The sequence below is a fragment of the Quercus robur genome, chromosome 9, assembly GCF_932294415.1.
Source record: "Quercus robur chromosome 9, dhQueRobu3.1, whole genome shotgun sequence".
Taxonomy (NCBI): Eukaryota; Viridiplantae; Streptophyta; class Magnoliopsida; order Fagales; family Fagaceae; genus Quercus; species Quercus robur.
Window position 1 is genome coordinate 2,278,794 of NC_065542.1, and position 17,438 is coordinate 2,296,231.

Sequence of the window (17,438 nt, forward strand, 5' to 3'; positions counted from 1 at the left end):
ATACACAAAAAGCACAGTGAACCGTTCGAACTGCGGTTAAACAACTCGGGTTGGAGAACTGTGGCCGGGTCTCACGGGTTAGGCCGAAACTGGAGAAAAGAAGAAAAAGAAGAAGCGTTGTGCCATTTTCTTTGTTGAACTTTGTCTTTTTATCTCTCATCCTCACCACAAATCCGAAAATGCATTCCCAAAACACACTAAGTCCACAAAATAAAAAAGAAATGAAAAGCACAAACCTTATTTTTACCCCTTCTGCGTTTTCCAATTTTTCCTTTCTTCTCCATTCTTCTGCGTTTATTCTTCTTTTGCTTCTTTGGCATTTCCTTTCTTCTTCTGTCGCTGGTGCCCAAAACCAAAAGAAATCAAAAGTCTTAAGATTTTTTCTTTTCCAATAAAGCTATCTACCAATATGGCAGACACTACCCCTTCCCCATGAAAAAGCTGGACATGTGGCCATGCTTCAACCATTCATTTGCTTTTAATTTTTTTAAAACTTTTATAGGACATTTAATCAAAACTTTAAATGCATTTTTTATAGGACATTTAAATATTTAATTGCATTATTTATTAGTACTACAAACCCACATATTCGTATTAAATTCATGTACTGCTCTTCTCAACATCCATTCATGTACTCTTATTGTAAATTAGGATTTATATTATAGATTAAATCTGTATAATATTACATAAATTTATAAAAAAATTGTACAATATTATACATATTTGCATAAAAATATATAAAGTTGTAGACATTCATTTTGTTTATAATATAAATTTATTCTATACTGATAGTATAATGTAAATTAATAAAGTTTTTTATCATTTTTAACAATTAATAATAATATTCCATTGATTCTTGAAACATCATAATGAAAGTTATGATATAAAAAATACATTTGAATGATGGTCTTTATATTTATTTGAATTATTTTAGTTAGTTTTTCTATTTATACTAATTTATTATATTTATCTATATTTTAAATAACTATTAAATTAATTATGACATCATCATGGTTTGACATCGAAAACCTTAAACCTCTTCCTTCTCCGATTCTTTGACTAGTCCAGGTTTCAAAATCATTGATCCAAGACATTGTGAAAAAGATGATTTTATAATTTGTTTGGACCATCATGTAAATGTCTTCTATCATCTTTGCAGGCATGAGGCAGAATTTATCCAAGAAATTGTGAAAGAGATGATGGAGATATTGAGTTCCAAATCCTCAAGCATTACCAAAAATTTCACAGGAATGGAATCTACTATTGCAAAAATGATCCCTTTGTATTTAGGTTTTGAGAATAATGTTTACATGATAGGGATTCATGGTATGGGGGGTTTGGGAAAGACAACTCTTGCTAGAATTGTTTATGATGAGTTTCATATTCATTTTGAAGGTTCTAGCTTTATTGCTAATATTAGGGAAGATTCACAAAAACACGGTTTGCCACGATTACAAAAGCAGCTTCTTGTCGACATTTTGAAGGACAAAGAAATAAATATACAGAATGTTTTTGAAGGAGTTGAAATGATTAAGAAAAGGCTATGCCATAAAAAAGTTCTACTTGTTATAGATGATGTCAACTATTTGGACCAATTAGAAAAATTGGTTGGAGAGAAAAACTGGTTTGGATTGGGGAGTTGGATCATCATAACAACTAGAGATGAACGTGTGTTGATCCAACATGGAGTGCTTAGAAGATATAAGCCTGAGGTATTAAATAATGATGATGCTTTAAAACTTTTTTGTTTGAAAGCCTTCAAAATGGAGCAACCCAAAGAAGGTTATATGCAGCTCTCCCAAAAAGTTGTAGAATATGCTAATGGCCTTCCACTAGCTCTTGTTACTTTGGGTTCCTTTTTGGTTGAAAGAACAATTGATGAATGGCAAAGTACATTGAATAATTTTAAGGAAACTAAAGGAGAGATCTATGATATACTTAAAATAAGTTACGATGGACTAGAGGAAATGTGGAAGGAGATAGTTTTAGATATTACATGTTTCTTTAGAGGGTATACGAAAGATGAAGTACTAGAGACATTAAAAAATCGAGGTTTTGATGCAAAAATTGGTTTAAGTGTTCTTGTGGAAAAATCTCTCATAACCATGGATGACAATGAACATTTAGGGATGCATGATCTACTACAAGAAATGGGTCAAAAAATTGTTCGTCTAAATTCAAGTGGAAATCTTGGAAAGCAGAGCAGGTTGTGGCTTAGTGAGGACTTGCTTTGTGTATTGAAGAACAATATGGTAAGAACAACGACAAAACTATAGTTTTATCTTAGCAAATTAGTGACATAATTTTGTTCAATAAATTAGTTTTTTTTTTGTAAATCCAATTGGTAAGCAATTACCTAAGTTTTAAGTAACAAAATAAAAAGTGAAACATTCATTTACCATGCTAATATTTTGTCAATGACGATTTTTTGAGATTTTGAAAAAATAAAAAATTTTCTTTGTAAATTTTTATAAATTTGAATTCATCTTTCTTGTTGTAATCAATTAATCATCCACCTCTTGGTTACTACCTAGAACATAAGGCTATCTTAACATTTTTTTTATATAAAAAATTCATTTTGTAGATTTTCTTTTCTTTTTTCTTTTTCCCTCACTTTAAAAGTAATGTTGTAATTTCCTATTTTTCACCCTCTTGGTTTTGAATATCTAAACGGTAGAAGTGCACCTTTCTAGTTTTAAACTTTTAATGAATGAGTTTTAAACAGATTAAAAAGAAAAAAAATACTTTAAAATATGATGTTGTACTTTGATCTATTAGTTATAAATAGGATTTAATATGTATTACAATTTACTATTAACATATGATTTTTAACTATGATCTATTAGTTACTAATTAGTTACTATTAGTATCTGTTTTGGTTAGGTTTTTGAAAATTTTAGAAGTTGTGTTTTGAAAATTGTGCTTTTTAGAATAAAATTAAGTGTTCGGTAAAATATGTGGAAAGTATTGTTGATATGAAATATTTGCAGTGTGAAAACGCAATCTTCTGGCAGATTTTATATCTGCAATTTGAAAACACACCTTTTCCCCTGTTATAAAAATGTAATTTTATTAAAAATGCAAAGCCGAACGGCAATCTTTTTGCATTTTCATTTAAATTGCTCTTGCCATTCCAAATGGTAATATGTAGTCAGTTTTACTATTTTCTATTATGTTGGGCCACCATTTGGGGAGGTGAGGGGAGGGGAATGCAAAAATTAAATTATTTTTTGTTCAGGTTAACCGAGGAAATTTCCCCATCCGTATCCTTCTTGAGTCTACTAATTGGTATTTTAAGACTTAAAAGGCGGTTATATATATGGAAAACTCAGGGAATCAATTTTTTTTTTTTTTAATCTCCTTTAAGGCTTTAACACTGTTAAACTTTATTCTATTATTCTTATCATTTGCCTGTGCAACTCACCAAGTCTTTGTTTTCAAAATATAAGGCAACAAACGCAATTCAAGCCATAGTCGTCAACTGCAAAGAAGAGGATTGCAGTTATGGAGAATTTTCTGAAGTTTTTTCAAAGATGTCTAATCTTAGATTGTTAAGTATTTGTCACTTGCACTCCAAGAATACTCTCAATCGTGATCCCAATGAGCTAAGATATCTTGAACGGGAGTGTTATTCTTTAAAATGTTTGCCATCCGGTTTCCCACCAAAGGAGCTTGTTCAACTTGACTTGAAGTATAGCAGAATCAAATATCTTTGGGAAGGAGTAAAGGTAATTTTGTTCTTTTAACTGCCTTACTATTTAGAGTATTTGTTATTTCTCTTTTCTTTAAGTGTAGCTACAATACACTCCTGGTTTATTTCAGTTTCCTCCTTCCATCAATAAACTTGTTTTATTTATTTATTTATTGAAGCAGAAAGTTGTTTATATTTAATATAATTTTTACTTATTAAACTAAATTATATGTTTAACGGGGGCTTTTTTTTTTTCCTATTTGTTTGTAACAGATTTTAGGCAAGTTAAAGTACATCAATATTTCCTCTTCCAACCTTATTAGGACACCTGACTTTTCAGGTATTCCGAGTCTTGAGAAAGTAAATCTTTCTGGGTGCCATAGTTTGGTTGAGATCCACCCATCAATTGGACAACTCAGCAGGCTTAGGCATTTAGAACTGTCGTTCTGCAGTTCTCTTGCCAATCTTCCCAGCATATCTGCTAAAATAGAGTCCCTTACAGTTCTTAATCTTGGTAGTTGCTCGAATTTGAGGATGATTCCCAAATTTAAGGGAATTATGAAAAGCCTATCAGAACTTCGTTTAAGTTGGACTGCTATTAAGGAACTACCACCCACATCAATGAAGTGTTTGTCCTCCTTAAAATATTTAACACTAAGTGGAATCAATTTTGTCACCCTGCCTGTAAGCATCAGTCAACTTTCCAACCTTGAAGCTCTTGATTTTTCTCACTGTGTGAAGCTTCGATCAGTACCAGAGCTTCCAGCAAGTGTGACATATATAAAAGCTGAAGGATGTACTTCTCTAGAACCATTACCAGCACTGCTTAGACAGAGCAGTTTGTCACGACCTCCTTCTCAGTCTTATGATGAGAGCAGCGGTGGAGTGGTATTTACAATACTGAACCGTTACCTACAGGTACTCTCTCTCACTCTCTCTCTCTCTTTGCTAAATGGAGTATCACAAATATAAATTTATTATTATTTTTAATACAGAGACTCCTTTGTCGTAAAACTGGATATGAAACTTCCCCCAAAAGGAAAGATGATCGATCTAAAACTGAATTTCAGATAAGTATTCCTGGATTTCGAACTCCGCGGTGGTTAAGTCATCAAAGGTTGGGGAACTCCATGAGCATAAAGCTGTCTCCAAATTGGCGTAATAGTAGGTGGATGGGATTCGCACTCTGTGCACTTATCGAAGCACGTAAGGATTGTTGTTTTGGTGAGCTTGATATTAAAGTTCGTGTCAGAGCCCTTGGTGATATGCATCACAGTCAATACGCCTCTAAAACTTTCTTTGCAAAATTACATCTTACGGACCACATTTGGATATTGTATTTGTCTCGTGATGATTGGTTTGCCATTGTTGGGACAAAATGGGCTTCTGCCCTTTTCGGACAAATTAATTAGCCTTTTGCCCTTCTTCCCAAATTAATCAGGAAAATGCCCATCTTTTGAAACTTGACTTTCTCAAAATCGAGTTAAGTCCTATAGTGACGTTTCAAGGACCTATAGTGACGTTTTTAATGACCTATAGTGGCATTTTCAAGTTTTATGCAATTTGATTTGATGATATTAAGTTATAAAACGTCACTATAGGTTCTTAAAATGTTACTATAGGTCCTTAAAAACGTCACTATAGGGCTCTAGGATTTTTTTATTTTTTATTTATTTTTTATAACTTGATTTTGAGAAAGTCGAGTTTCAAAAGAGGAACATTTCCCTAATTAGTTTGAGAAAAAGGGCAAAAGGCTAATTAATTTGTCCGAAAAGGGCTGAAGCCCATTTTGTCCGCCATTGTTGGGAATGATGAATGCAGTCAGATTATGGTTGTGTTTTTTGAGTACCATAGCTCATTTGAGAAAGTGCAGAAATGTGGGTTCAGTTTGGCATATGAGTAGGACAAGGAAGAGTCAAACCAAGCAATTGCACAATGCAGCAGTAGCCGTGTCATTACTTATGAAGGTTGGGATGGTGTCCATCATGGATTTGACAATTCAACAAGTAGTTGCGATGACTATAGCGATATTGAACCTGAGGAAAGTGATCTCGTTTCATACAATGGTAATGACTAGCTCCAATATCTTTCCTATTATAAGTCTAATCCTATTTTATTTTACTTCTTGTACAGCTCATTAGTATAGTCCAGCCCCCCCTTTTTTTTTATTTTCTTCTTTCAGCTGACCGCAAGCAATCCCAATCACCCTATATTTTCTAAGCCTCTACATCATCATCACTTTCAGGAAGCTTAATAACTAGCATAGAACCTTAGGCAAGTTAAGAATATGATCTAATAGGAAATACATTCTAAAGCTTTACTCGTTACACTGCTCCAAGACCAAGAATTTTGGTAATGTAAATGGTTCAATCCTAATTTGGCATGTAACTATCAGAGTATCATGCCATTTTGCATATTCATTTTCTGCTGGCAAATGCAAGACAATTTTTCCTGATAACTTCTTGAAACTTGAAAACTAAGGACTAAATAGTATTTCCTTCCCTACCATGTGTATACTTGATAATCAATGGTGTCATGCCCAATAAAATAGATAACAAGAAACTCCAATGACACTAGTTTGTAATGAGTGAATTATTATTATTATTATTATTATAGTACCCTACCAACTCAGATGTTGACAAATATGGAATTGGTGGTGATGATGTATATGTAGTTGGCGGTGATGATGATGATGATGGTGATGTATATGTAGATGATGATGATGATGATGATGGTGATGTATATGTAGATGATGGTGATGATGATGCTTCATATGCAGATGATGATGTATATGTAGATGATGATGATGATGATGGTGCATATGCAGATGATAATGATGGTGATGTATATGAAGATGGTGATGTATATGTAGATGATGATGATGATGCTTCATATGCAGATGATGATGTTTTTGTAGATGATGATGACGATGATCAAATGATGCACATGTTAATGGTGATGTATATGTAGATGATGATGCATATGCAGATGATGATGATGTTTGACATGACTACGGAAGATGACCCTCATGTCTTGTTTATACTTTGACTAGCTATTTTTCATAGGATGAATATCAATTGAGGCTTTGATAACTAGATGTGCACATGCAATTCAATGAGCCTGACCATGTTTTAAATTACAATGATTTGGGAAGTTGTTCAATTGGCATATCTAAATCATCTTGTTTCAAAATGAAAATGGAGTTTAAGATTTATTTATTTATTTATTTTTAAAGGGAATCTAGCTCTTGATAGATAAGGAGTTACATGGTTTTTGTAATACAATTTTTTTGTTGGATGAATTTCAAGTGGGCTAGTGCTATTGGATGGCCTACGAGCAATACTTCAGGTAACTTTATCACATTTCTGCCTTCTATGTGTTTTTAAGATAATGTTTATGAAACAATATATTCCTTGCAGTTCAAAAGGAGAAAGTTTCAAATAAGTTCAGTTGTAAAATAATATTCTTTTTAGATTGTAAAAGAGCCCTATATATTCAAGAGGAAATGTCCTGTTAGAGGGTGGAAGGGACACTCACCAAAGTTATTCCACAGAAAACGATCTCAAAACTCGGGTAATTCTTACATGCTCCGGGAGCAATGCTCTCTCCTCTCACATGAGGGGTGGGCCCCATGGTGGGACCCACATGTGGGGCCCACCCCTCATGTGAGAGGAGGGAGCATTGCTCCCGGAGCACCTAAGTTTTTTCGCTCAAAACTCTCCTTTGCCCCTGACTCTGACCCTGAACTTGACCCACCTGACATTTGACGAATCTTCTAGATTTGGAATGGGGATGAGAGCTAGAGACAAAGCCAAAGGTGGCGGGGTTAATTTTATAGTTAGGAATTAGGATTAGATTTTATTTTATTTTTATTTAAATAGGTTTCGGATCTCCCAATCTATGTATACTATCGTAGGTCGGATTCAGATCTGCAATTCTTTTTTTTTTTTTTTTTCCATCTCTCTCAAATCAGTTGCTGTGGATTTGGGCTAATTTCAATAATGGGCTCTGATCCTTTATTTAGTTACGACTCTCTTTCTCTTTTTCTTTTTCTTTTTTTAAATTTGGGATTTAGGAGTACAAAATTTTGGTAGGGTGCAACAAAATAATAGCTCACTTCTTGGCCTGTCACATAGTGATTCCTCATTAATGGGCCTTAAGAAGTGTTTGGTTTATAGAATTTTTAAAGGGGGTTCAAATTTTTTTTTTTTTTCCTTTTCTAGAATCAAATTTCAAAGATTCTTGATTGAGAAATCAAGGTAACAATTTTGATTGCATCATGGACAAAAATTGGGTAAAGAAAAGTGCAACCTTTTCATTAATCAATGTAATAAAAATTAAAGGAGACCGTTTTCTTATTTAGTTAATTAAAATCACTGTCATTTACAAATAATAAGTATATTTATTAGAGAAATGCCACGATTACAAGTCAGTATAGGAAATAGAGTGACAAGCTTGGTGTAGTAGTGTATACAGTGTTTTTTTTTTTTTTTTCTTTGATGGGTTCTAGTCCTTATCAGATATGATTTATATGATTTCTCAAAAAAAAAAAAAAAAAGATATGATTTATATGGTTTCAATTATTATGATTTTCATAAAATATTGTAAAGCTCAATTGAGCTTACTATTTTCATAAAATATAATAAAGTTCAATTGAACTTACTGCCGTCGTATCGCCTACAACCTGTACTATTATAGGTACCTTTCTCACATTTCTTTCATGTAGTGTATTTGAGTTAATCTCAATGAGAGCATGAGTTGTGAATTTCGGAGAAGTTTATATGGTTTCCTTGCTCTTTAGAAGATTCTTCCGTTGTTGTGATCAGTAGGGTTTGAAGGAATTATGAAAGGATAGAAATTAGTTAGGTGTAGAGTTGGAAAATTGAGCCATTGGTACCTAACATTGGTACCTAACAATTGGTACTCAATTTCCAAATTTTTGATATAGCAAATAATTACATGTGAAGCAGAGTTTTCAACAGAAAAGTGGTCGTCATATTAATTTGTAGTATAGTTTTAGTTTTGATGGTACAAAATCATAGAAACTCAGACACAATGTGGAACTTGATAGGAGGTTAAGGTGCTTCAATGCTTGTGAGATATAGAAGATCTTTTTTTAAGATATTGTTAACGGGTGTCTTTAAAGAATTGTTAATAAACCATTTAATGAAAGTTTTGACACCACTTTTGAGAGAAATATAAAAAATCATAAAAAAAAAACATTAATTTCTTTTTTCTTTTTCTATAAAAGTTTCTAAAATTATTTCCTAAACCAATACCTTTAGAACATCCATTAACATTTTCTCTCTTTTATTACCACTATTTAATTAAATTGTGGTACAAAGTTGTATAGGACCTATTGCAATTCTGTCTATCAGATAACGTATTCTATTATTATTCATTTATTTGTAGCTATTAAAAAAAGTTGTGGTGACTATCACAAGATCAAACCAATTTGCAAAGTTTGGAGAGATGCAAAATTTATTTGGCCACATGGATGGAGGCACTTCTTGACCAAATTCATATCCCAGGATTTTTGGCCACATCAATGGATTTGAAATTGAGGCATGTCAAATCTATTGATTCAAAATCAAAACCTATATCCAAATTCAAGTTTTCAAACACAACTTGCAATTAAATGACCTTTCTAAATTCTTGTTATTAGATAATAATTACAAGAGAAAAATATTCAAACGAAGATGGTTCCTCATTTTATAAGAGGACCTACACGTTTGAGTGGAAAAAAAATCTTAAAAAAAAAAAAAGAGAGAGAAAAGTTGAAAAAAAATCTTAATTAAAAAAAAAAACCAACAACATATGATTTTTGACTAGTTAGAATTTTCGGGTAGATATATACTAGTTATTTTTTCAAAATCTAGGGTCATGGCCCCCCAAGCCCACACGTTAGTTGCGTCCGTGCTGACCCAGCCACACACGCAAAGTCTCACCACCTTACAATACAGCCTTACCTAATATTTCCCTTTTTACCAAAAAAGAAGACTTTTGTCTTTTTGTTAAATTAAAGAAGACTTTGTATGTGCCAAGTAAATCACCAATTCCATCGATGTCATACTCATACCATTTTTTTTTTCTTTGCCCTTTTGCTTTGAAGATGACATGAATACGCTGAGTTTCTTCCCTTCTAGAGTGTTTCCCGTCGAGCGGTAGCGTGAAAGGCGGACTTTTGTTTCGTGCGTGTGGGCTGTTGTTGACATGTTGTGGACAAAACTTGGCTTGGAGTTTCGGAGAATGACTCTAGAGAGTGTTGACCTGGTATTATTTTGATCAAAATTTTTCTTTCTTTGTGTTTAAGTTTTCTAGAGGATGATTGACAGCTTTGTTGACAGGCTGGGTAAAAGAAACATAATTTGCTAAAAAATAAAAAAAAAAGCAATCTGGTTTATGGTCTTTTGGAAAGAAAAGGTTGTCTACGGTATCTACATAGCCATAATTCATTGAGTAGTGGTCCATGCATTACCAACTTTTATTACATTAAGCTTATCAAATGATGTGTCACCAACTACAAAGAGACCTTCAAATATTCATTTATACGGTGATCAAAACCTACTAATTACATTTATTGTCACATCAATTTGTAAACTTTATGTAATAAAACTTGTAATGTTTTTAGCATTTTCCTAATTCATTATGACTAATAACAGGATTGTGTCATAAAAAAAAAAAAAAAAATTGATGGATTCCTGAATTTGTACCATAACTTAAGATTGGGGATCATATAGCACAAGAGACAGCATAAGAAATAGATGTGCTTCATCTCACTTCAGTTTGGAGGTAATGGGTTTGAAAAAAATAAATAAATAAATAAAAGACCAACTTTTCCAAGTCTGAGGAGACTTAGAATGAAACTTCAAAGTAAAGGAATTAACTTAAATCTAGTGCGTTGAATCCATTGGGATTTGAACACATGTCAAATAATTTTCATGTATTCATGTCTTTATAATGAAATTTCAATTATAAGCTCTATCACTGGTTACCATGGAATTACTTTGCCCCATTTAGTTATTTATTTATTTATAATTCTAAAGAAAGAAAAAAAAATATAAAGTGGGGGAATCATTATCAATGAATTGACTTTCATGTAGTAGTAGCTGGTAATCTCGACCCTTCTGCCTCGCCAAAAAAGAAACGAAGGAAAATAGGCATTTAAGAGTTAAGACTAAGTCCCATCAAAAAAAAAAAAAAAAAAAGAGTTAAGACTAAGTAGAAGAGTTGTTGATTTGAGTTGAAACAGATGATATTGAAGTTGGGAGATGCTGGCATTTTATCCTTAATTTTTTAAAAAATTGGCAATATGCCCTTGTTTGCAAACTATATAGGGGCATGCCCCTGTTTTGATACTTGATTACCCTAAAATCGAGTTCAATTAAATACTCGATTCGTAGAAAATTGAGTTATGCCCGATCAAACTTAAAAAAAAAAAAAAAAAATTGCATGGAACTTGAATTTCAGGAAATCGAGTTCCATGCAAAAAATATTTTATGAGTGTGATCGCCCCATATTCAGGGAGCCTTATAGTGGTATTTTTAAGCCCTATAGTGACGTTTTAAATCCCTATAGCGGCGATTTCCTGCAAATTTTTTTATAAGTGTGATTGCCCATATTCAGGGAGCCCTATAGTGGCGGTTTGAAGCCCTATAGTGACATTTTAAAGCCATATACGGTTTGAAGCCCTATAGTGACATTTTAAAGCCATATAGCGGCGTTTTCCTACAAATTTTTTTATAAGTGTGATTGCTCATATTCAAGGTGTCCTATAGTGGCATTTTTAAGCCCTATAGTGACGTTTTAAAGTCCTATAGCGGAGTTTTCTTGTAAATTTTTTTAGAAGTGTGGTCGCCCCATTCAGGGAGCCCTATATTGACGTTTTAAAGCCTTATAGCGGCGTTTTTCTGTAAAAAAAAAAAAAATTTATAAGCTCCCATACCAGGTTCAAGGAGCCCTATAGTAGCGTTTTTAAGCCCTATAGTGACTTTTTAAAGCCCTATAGCGGCATTTTGGAACTTGACTTCCCTAAAATCGAGTTCCAAGCATTTTTTTTAATAGTTTTATTGGGCATAACTTGATTTTCTACTTATCGAGTATTTCATTAAAACTCGATTTTAAAGTAATTGAGTATCGAAACAGGGGCATATCCCTATATAGTTTCGAAATAGGAGCATATTGCTAAATTTTTTAAAAATTAAGGCAAAAGGCTAGAATCTCCATTGAAGTTGTGAAAACAAGCACATAGAGAAAGAAAGAATAGAGTCCATTCCTTTATTAAACAGGCAATTATCTAATAATATTACTGTGTGGTGACGATGTGCTGATACTATGTGGTGGCTGTGAATCTGTGATATTAGATTGAGGGAATTAGTGTTATCTTTTAGTTAAGCATTAGTATTTTTTTTTTAAACTTTCATTTTATCTTAATTTTAAATTCTAGAAAAAAATTAAATAAAAAAACTCTGTAAGGCCATTGGATGGAATGATGGCATGCACAACTATTGCAAATGTAAAGGAATAATTGGACAAAATTAAAATTTTTAAACCTAAATGATAATTTTTTAATTAAAACTAAAATGAAAATGAATCCAATCTGCCTCTGAGATTGGAGTTAATATCATAAGCTATCAAGATTTTCTTAAAATATTCAATTTGCTCAAGCACATAAAACATTTTACACTTTTTTTAAAAGGGTACAAGTGTAATTGGCTCTACTGAAAGAATGGCATGAAATTGTGAACACACACGAATAGGAGAAATAACAAATTCCAATTGAGCATAAAATATAATATAAAATACACGGTTTAATTTAAAAAAATTAAGTTTATGAATTTGGATAAAATTATATTATAATAATAATTCACTATTTTCATGATCATTTAATGTGAAATTTTATTCATTCCTATCTACTCAACATATTATGGGTCCGTTTGGATTGAGCTTATTGTTGCTGAAACTGAAAACTGAAAACTGAAAACACTGTAGCAGAATAATTTTTAAATGTGTGAAAAGTACCGTGGGACCCATTTTTAATATTTTTTAATACTTAAACAGTGACAAACAGTGTTGCTACAGTATTGCTATAGTGCGCTACAGTATTTATTGTCCCTGGAACACGTGAAGTGAGGAAAAAAAAAAAAAAAAAGGAAAAACACAGCTTGGATTCAGCGGAAAACGCTGAATCCAAACGGCCTCTATATACATAAAGAAGTATCTGAATAATCCATAATAGAAAAATAACAATTAATTTTTTAAAAATAAATAATAATTAGAAATGAAGAAGGAAGTTTATCGAAAATATAAAAAAGAGATGGAGACATGGAGATGGAGATGAAAGCCAGAGCAATGAATTTTTATAATGATAGTTTTTATATTTTACCATAAATTTTGGCTAAATAAAAAAGTATTACTTTTTTCTTCTTCAAGGATATGAACGAGGAAACTAGGGAGGAAATTTCCTTGTAGATGGAAATCTCTCATACTTGGTAGGTAAGCCATACGCCCACCACCACCACCACCACCACCACATCTCTCTAGCTGGTTAACACGAAACTACTCTGTCTCCTTCCTCCTTTATAGATTTAAAAAATAATAAATAAATTAAAAAAGTAATATAAAAAGGAAGAGTAGTGGACACAAGCACACGAAGAAATAAAGAAGAGAGTCCATACCTTTATTAAACAGCCAATAGATATCTAATACCAATTGGATCCGCCTTTGTTTCAACTGGGTTTCGATCATTACAATCAATCACTACTAGTCTACTGTTATTTCAATTTCCAATTCTGTAAGTTGTCATTTTGAACACTTATTTATCCCTTTTATTTCTTTCCTTTCATTTTTTTTTTCTTTCTTGAAATGAAAAATCTATATCAAATTGTTTTCTTCTTCCTAATTCACTAATTGCCGTGAAGCAAGAGTTTCAACTTTTGTTTGTTTAAAGGTTTAAACCTCGAGTTGGTTTTGGTTTTCTCATTACCGACGAAATGAATGAATTCCGTAGAATTTTTTTTTTTTCAAAAAATCTATTAAATTATATTTGTCTCATTTCCTATAGTTAAATAATTTTCAGTCGTCCTTTCTTTGCAAAAAAAAAAAAAAAAGCAAAAACAGGAGTGTTTTCAGGAGGTTTTGGAGGCGATCGCTGCTGTAATTCCTTCTCACAAATGGGTAAGTTCTCACTTTTAAGTTTTAACACACAATCCTCTCTTTTTATTACTATTCTTTCACTCCCTGCCTGAAATTAAAATCCTACTTCACATCGTTTTCTTCTTCCCTAATTTAATTATATATTTTTCTTTATTTTTAATTGGTTGTACTTCTTTTATCTAAATTTCCAACAGATTCAAGGAAGCGTAAAAGAGAGTCATTGCCGTCACCATCTTCTTCTTCAACACGTCAGCCAAAAATAAAATACGACGTATTTCTTAGTTTTAGGGGTGAGGACACCCGTACTAAATTTACTGACCATCTATATGTTGCTTTGAAAGGAAAGGGGATTATTACTTTTAGGGATGAAGAAGAACTCAAGAAAGGAGAACGTATTTCTGAGCTCTTCAAAGCAATTGAAGAATCACAGTTTGCTATCATCATTCTCTCAAGAAACTATGCATCTTCTACGTGGTGTTTGGATGAGCTTACCAAGATTATCCAATGCGAGGATGAAATGGGACTAAAAGTTTTGCCAGTTTTTTATGATGTGAGCCCATCTGTTGTACGGAAACAAATAGGAACTTTTAAAAAAGCCTTCATTGATCACCGGAAACGCTTTAAGGATAACATAGAGAAGGTGGAAACATGGAGAGATACTTTAAAAAAAGTGGCTGATATCAAAGGTTGTGATCTGCATCTTCAAAATAGGTAATTTCCATGAATTTCAAATGATAAGCTTCTTTTATTTACCATGAAGCATATAATTAGCTAAGAGAATATATAATAATATACATGGATTGAACTATATCATGGTATGCTAGTTAAAATTCTGTTAAATTTTTAGGAACAGTAGAAGTGGTTGTGAATTTGGGCTTAGGGAAGCTCTATGAAAAGATCAAAATGGAATTACTTGATTCATGAATTTATATATCTCACTTTTGCGGACCTTTTTTTTTTTTTTTTTTGAGAATCAAATCTGCTGACATTAATTTTTTATATTATATTCTTTTTTAATATAATATAATCCTTGATATGGAGATGGCCTATAGCTAGATCTTTTGCTTCCTCTTATATAAGTGGATAAAGTTTTCTTATTGTTTGAAAAGTCGTCCAACAAAAGATAAAAAGGATTCCAAAACATTTTACTTAACAAATCATTACAAATAAACTTTGCAACGTCAAAAACTCTCCAAACTCCAAAGACAATTCCTCTCTCATCACGGTTCGACTATTGACCGCTATTAATGCGCAGTTGACCGGTATTGACTATCTGTGAATTTTTTCCCCCAATGCTTTTTTTAAAAAATAAAATTTTCGAATAAATTCAGACTTTAGGGTCAATATTAACATTTGAGGCTCCCAAATGACCCAAAAAAATACAAAATGTTTTATTAGCTCATTTTCAATATTGCTACCAAATACATGACAATGAGTCAATTTTCTTACAAATATTTTTAGTCAAAACAAATGGAGCATTTATTTCATAGGAAAACTTTTATAAATTCTTCTTTGGCCCCTTAAGAATTAAAGTCATTCAAAGTGAAATTTTGGAGAATTATAACACTTTTATAACTCAACATGATGCGACCATCCCAAATTAACTTTTGCCAAGTTATGTTTTGGATTCAAGTTTGGCATGCCAATTTCATAAAGATTTAATTTTGGCTCATTCATTATTTCGGTTTAAAAAAAATATCAAACCAATCTATCTATTTTATTCCCATTCCCAAACCAATTGTTTACATAATTTAATTTGAAGAAGTATAACTTTGAGGAGTTTATCATTGATATTAGGGTGCTTTTGAATGATTTTATTCAAAGAGAAACATAGCATACCTTTGGGCCTCGACTATAGAAGTAAAAGCTTGGGATTGTGTTGGCACAAAGGTATAAATCATTAAATTTTATTTTTGATTAATAGAAACCAATACCTCATCTTCACTCTTTTACCTGGTATACAAAGCTTTTTCAATTGTCTAATTTGATAATTTTGAGTATTGCCATTGTTATTAAAATTTTGTACTCAAGCAACCTCAAAGGGTCTTAAACATTTATATTTAGCATGTTTAACTTAAAATATTCCAATGAGGTTTCTCTCAGCAATCAAGCATGAAATGAGATGCTTAATTTTTTGCTCGATCAATGTATCTCTTGACGAAATAGATTTTGGATTTAGTGGATCCAATACCATTGCTAACCTAAGAAAATTAGTGGACTAATTCATGAAAATATATCTCCCAAGGACTATCTTTGCGTAATATTTTTCTTTCTCCCCTGAAGTTTTATAATTGGTTTGGACCATCATTTTATTATTTTCTATCTTCTTTGCAGCTGAGTCTGAAATTATCCAAGACATTGTGAAAAGAATTATGAAGAAATTGAGTACTAAATCCTCAAGCATTAACAAAAATTGGATAGGAATAGATTCTATGGTGGCAGAATTGATCCCTTCGTATATAGATTTTGGGAATGATATTTACATGATGGGGATTTGTGGTATGGGGGGTCTGGGAAAAACAACTCTTGCTAGTGCCATATATCACAAGTTTTCTGATCATTTTGAAGGTTCTTGTTTTATTGCTAATGTTAGGGAAATATCAAAAAAAGGTAAACTGCATAAATTACAACGACAATTGCTTGATAAAATTTTGGGGGGAAGTAAGGTAAAGATCAACAATGTTCAAGAAGGAGTTGAAGAAATCAATAGGAGTGGGTTACGTCATAAAAAAGTTCTATTTGTCCTAGATGATGTTAATCACAAGGACCAATTAGAAAAATTGGCCGGAAAGGATTACTGGTTTGGGTCTGGGAGTTGGATCATCATAACCACTAGAGATAAACATGTGTTGGTCCAACATAGAGTGCATAAAATATATAAGCCTAATCATTTAGATGCTGATGATGCCTTAACACTTTTTTGTTGGAAAGCCTTCAAAAAGGTGCAACCCGAAGAAGGTTATATGCAGCTCTCCCAGAAAGTTGTAGAATATGCTAGTGGCCTTCCATTAGCTCTTGTTACTTTGGGTTCCTTTTTGGTTGGAAGAAAAATTGATGAATGGAAAAGTGCATTGAATAGTTTTAAAAAAAACTAAAGGAGATATATTTGATATACTTAAAATAAGTTATGATGGACTAGAGGAAATGTGGAAGGAGATATTTTTAGATATTGCATGTTTCTTTAGAGGGAGGAAGAAAGATCAAGTAATATGGATATTAGAGAATTGTGGTTTTGATGCAAGAATTGGTATAAGTGTTCTCATGGAAAAATCTCTCTTAACCATTGATGACAACCAACGTTTGAGGATGCATGATCTACTACAAGAAATGGGTGAAAAAATTGTTCGTACAAAATCAGGTGGAAATATTAGAAAGCAGAGTAGGTTATGGCTCGATAAGGACTTGCTTTCTGTATTGGAGAACAATAAGGTAAGAACAATGAAAAAACTATAATTTTATCTTAACAAATAAGATTGAGCAGGTATAGTGACATAATTTTGTTCAATAAATTAGTTCTTTTAAACAAAAATATTTCCAATAGGTAAGCAGATACCGAAGTTTTTAAGTAATGAAATAAAGAATAAAACATTCA

The 17,438-nt window shown here is 32.2% G+C and overlaps 3 protein-coding genes across 9 annotated transcripts in view; all 3 read left to right on the forward strand.

Annotated features, from left to right (window-relative positions):
* LOC126699312 (disease resistance protein RUN1-like) overlaps positions 1–17,438 on the forward strand; it is a 77,648-nt gene that overhangs the window by 54,695 nt on the left and 5,515 nt on the right. The window lies entirely within an intron of this gene.
* The window catches only part of LOC126699308 (TMV resistance protein N-like), a 57,899-nt gene that overhangs the window by 7,180 nt on the left and 33,281 nt on the right, over positions 1–17,438 (forward strand). The window contains exons 1-2 of one of the 7 annotated variants that reach the window (XM_050397052.1): positions 13,332–13,484; positions 13,770–13,867. The exons of 1 other annotated variant lie outside the window; for it this stretch is intronic. In XM_050397052.1, coding sequence (XP_050253009.1) covers positions 13,864–13,867 — 4 coding nt within the window. In that variant the 5' untranslated portion in view covers positions 13,332–13,484; positions 13,770–13,863. Of the gene's footprint in view, positions 1–13,331; positions 13,485–13,769; positions 13,868–15,839; positions 16,805–17,438 lie in introns of those variants that run through there. 5 more of the 7 variants (XM_050397047.1, XM_050397053.1, XM_050397049.1 and 2 more) reach the window with 5 other exon arrangements.
* LOC126699761 (disease resistance protein Roq1-like) lies at positions 1,166–6,661 on the forward strand. The gene is made up of 7 exons (XM_050397729.1): positions 1,166–2,252; positions 3,429–3,728; positions 3,965–4,609; positions 4,687–4,932; positions 5,595–5,744; positions 6,308–6,389; positions 6,441–6,661. The coding sequence occupies exons 1-7, from the start codon at positions 1,197–1,199 to the stop codon at positions 6,659–6,661; spliced, it is 2,700 nt and encodes an 899-aa protein (XP_050253686.1). The 5' UTR covers positions 1,166–1,196.

Bases quoted from the DNA above. Each gene is read 5' to 3' on its own strand.
- LOC126699761 (XM_050397729.1), top strand. From the start codon at position 1,197: ATGATGGAGATATTGAGTTCCAAATCCTCAAGCATTACCAAAAATTTC. The intron at 2,253-3,428 runs GTAAGAACAACG...CAACTCACCAAG, and splicing joins GTGTATTGAAGAACAATATG to TCTTTGTTTTCAAAATATAA. The intron at 6,390-6,440 runs GTGATGTATATG...ATGTATATGTAG, and splicing joins CGGTGATGATGATGATGATG to ATGATGGTGATGATGATGCT.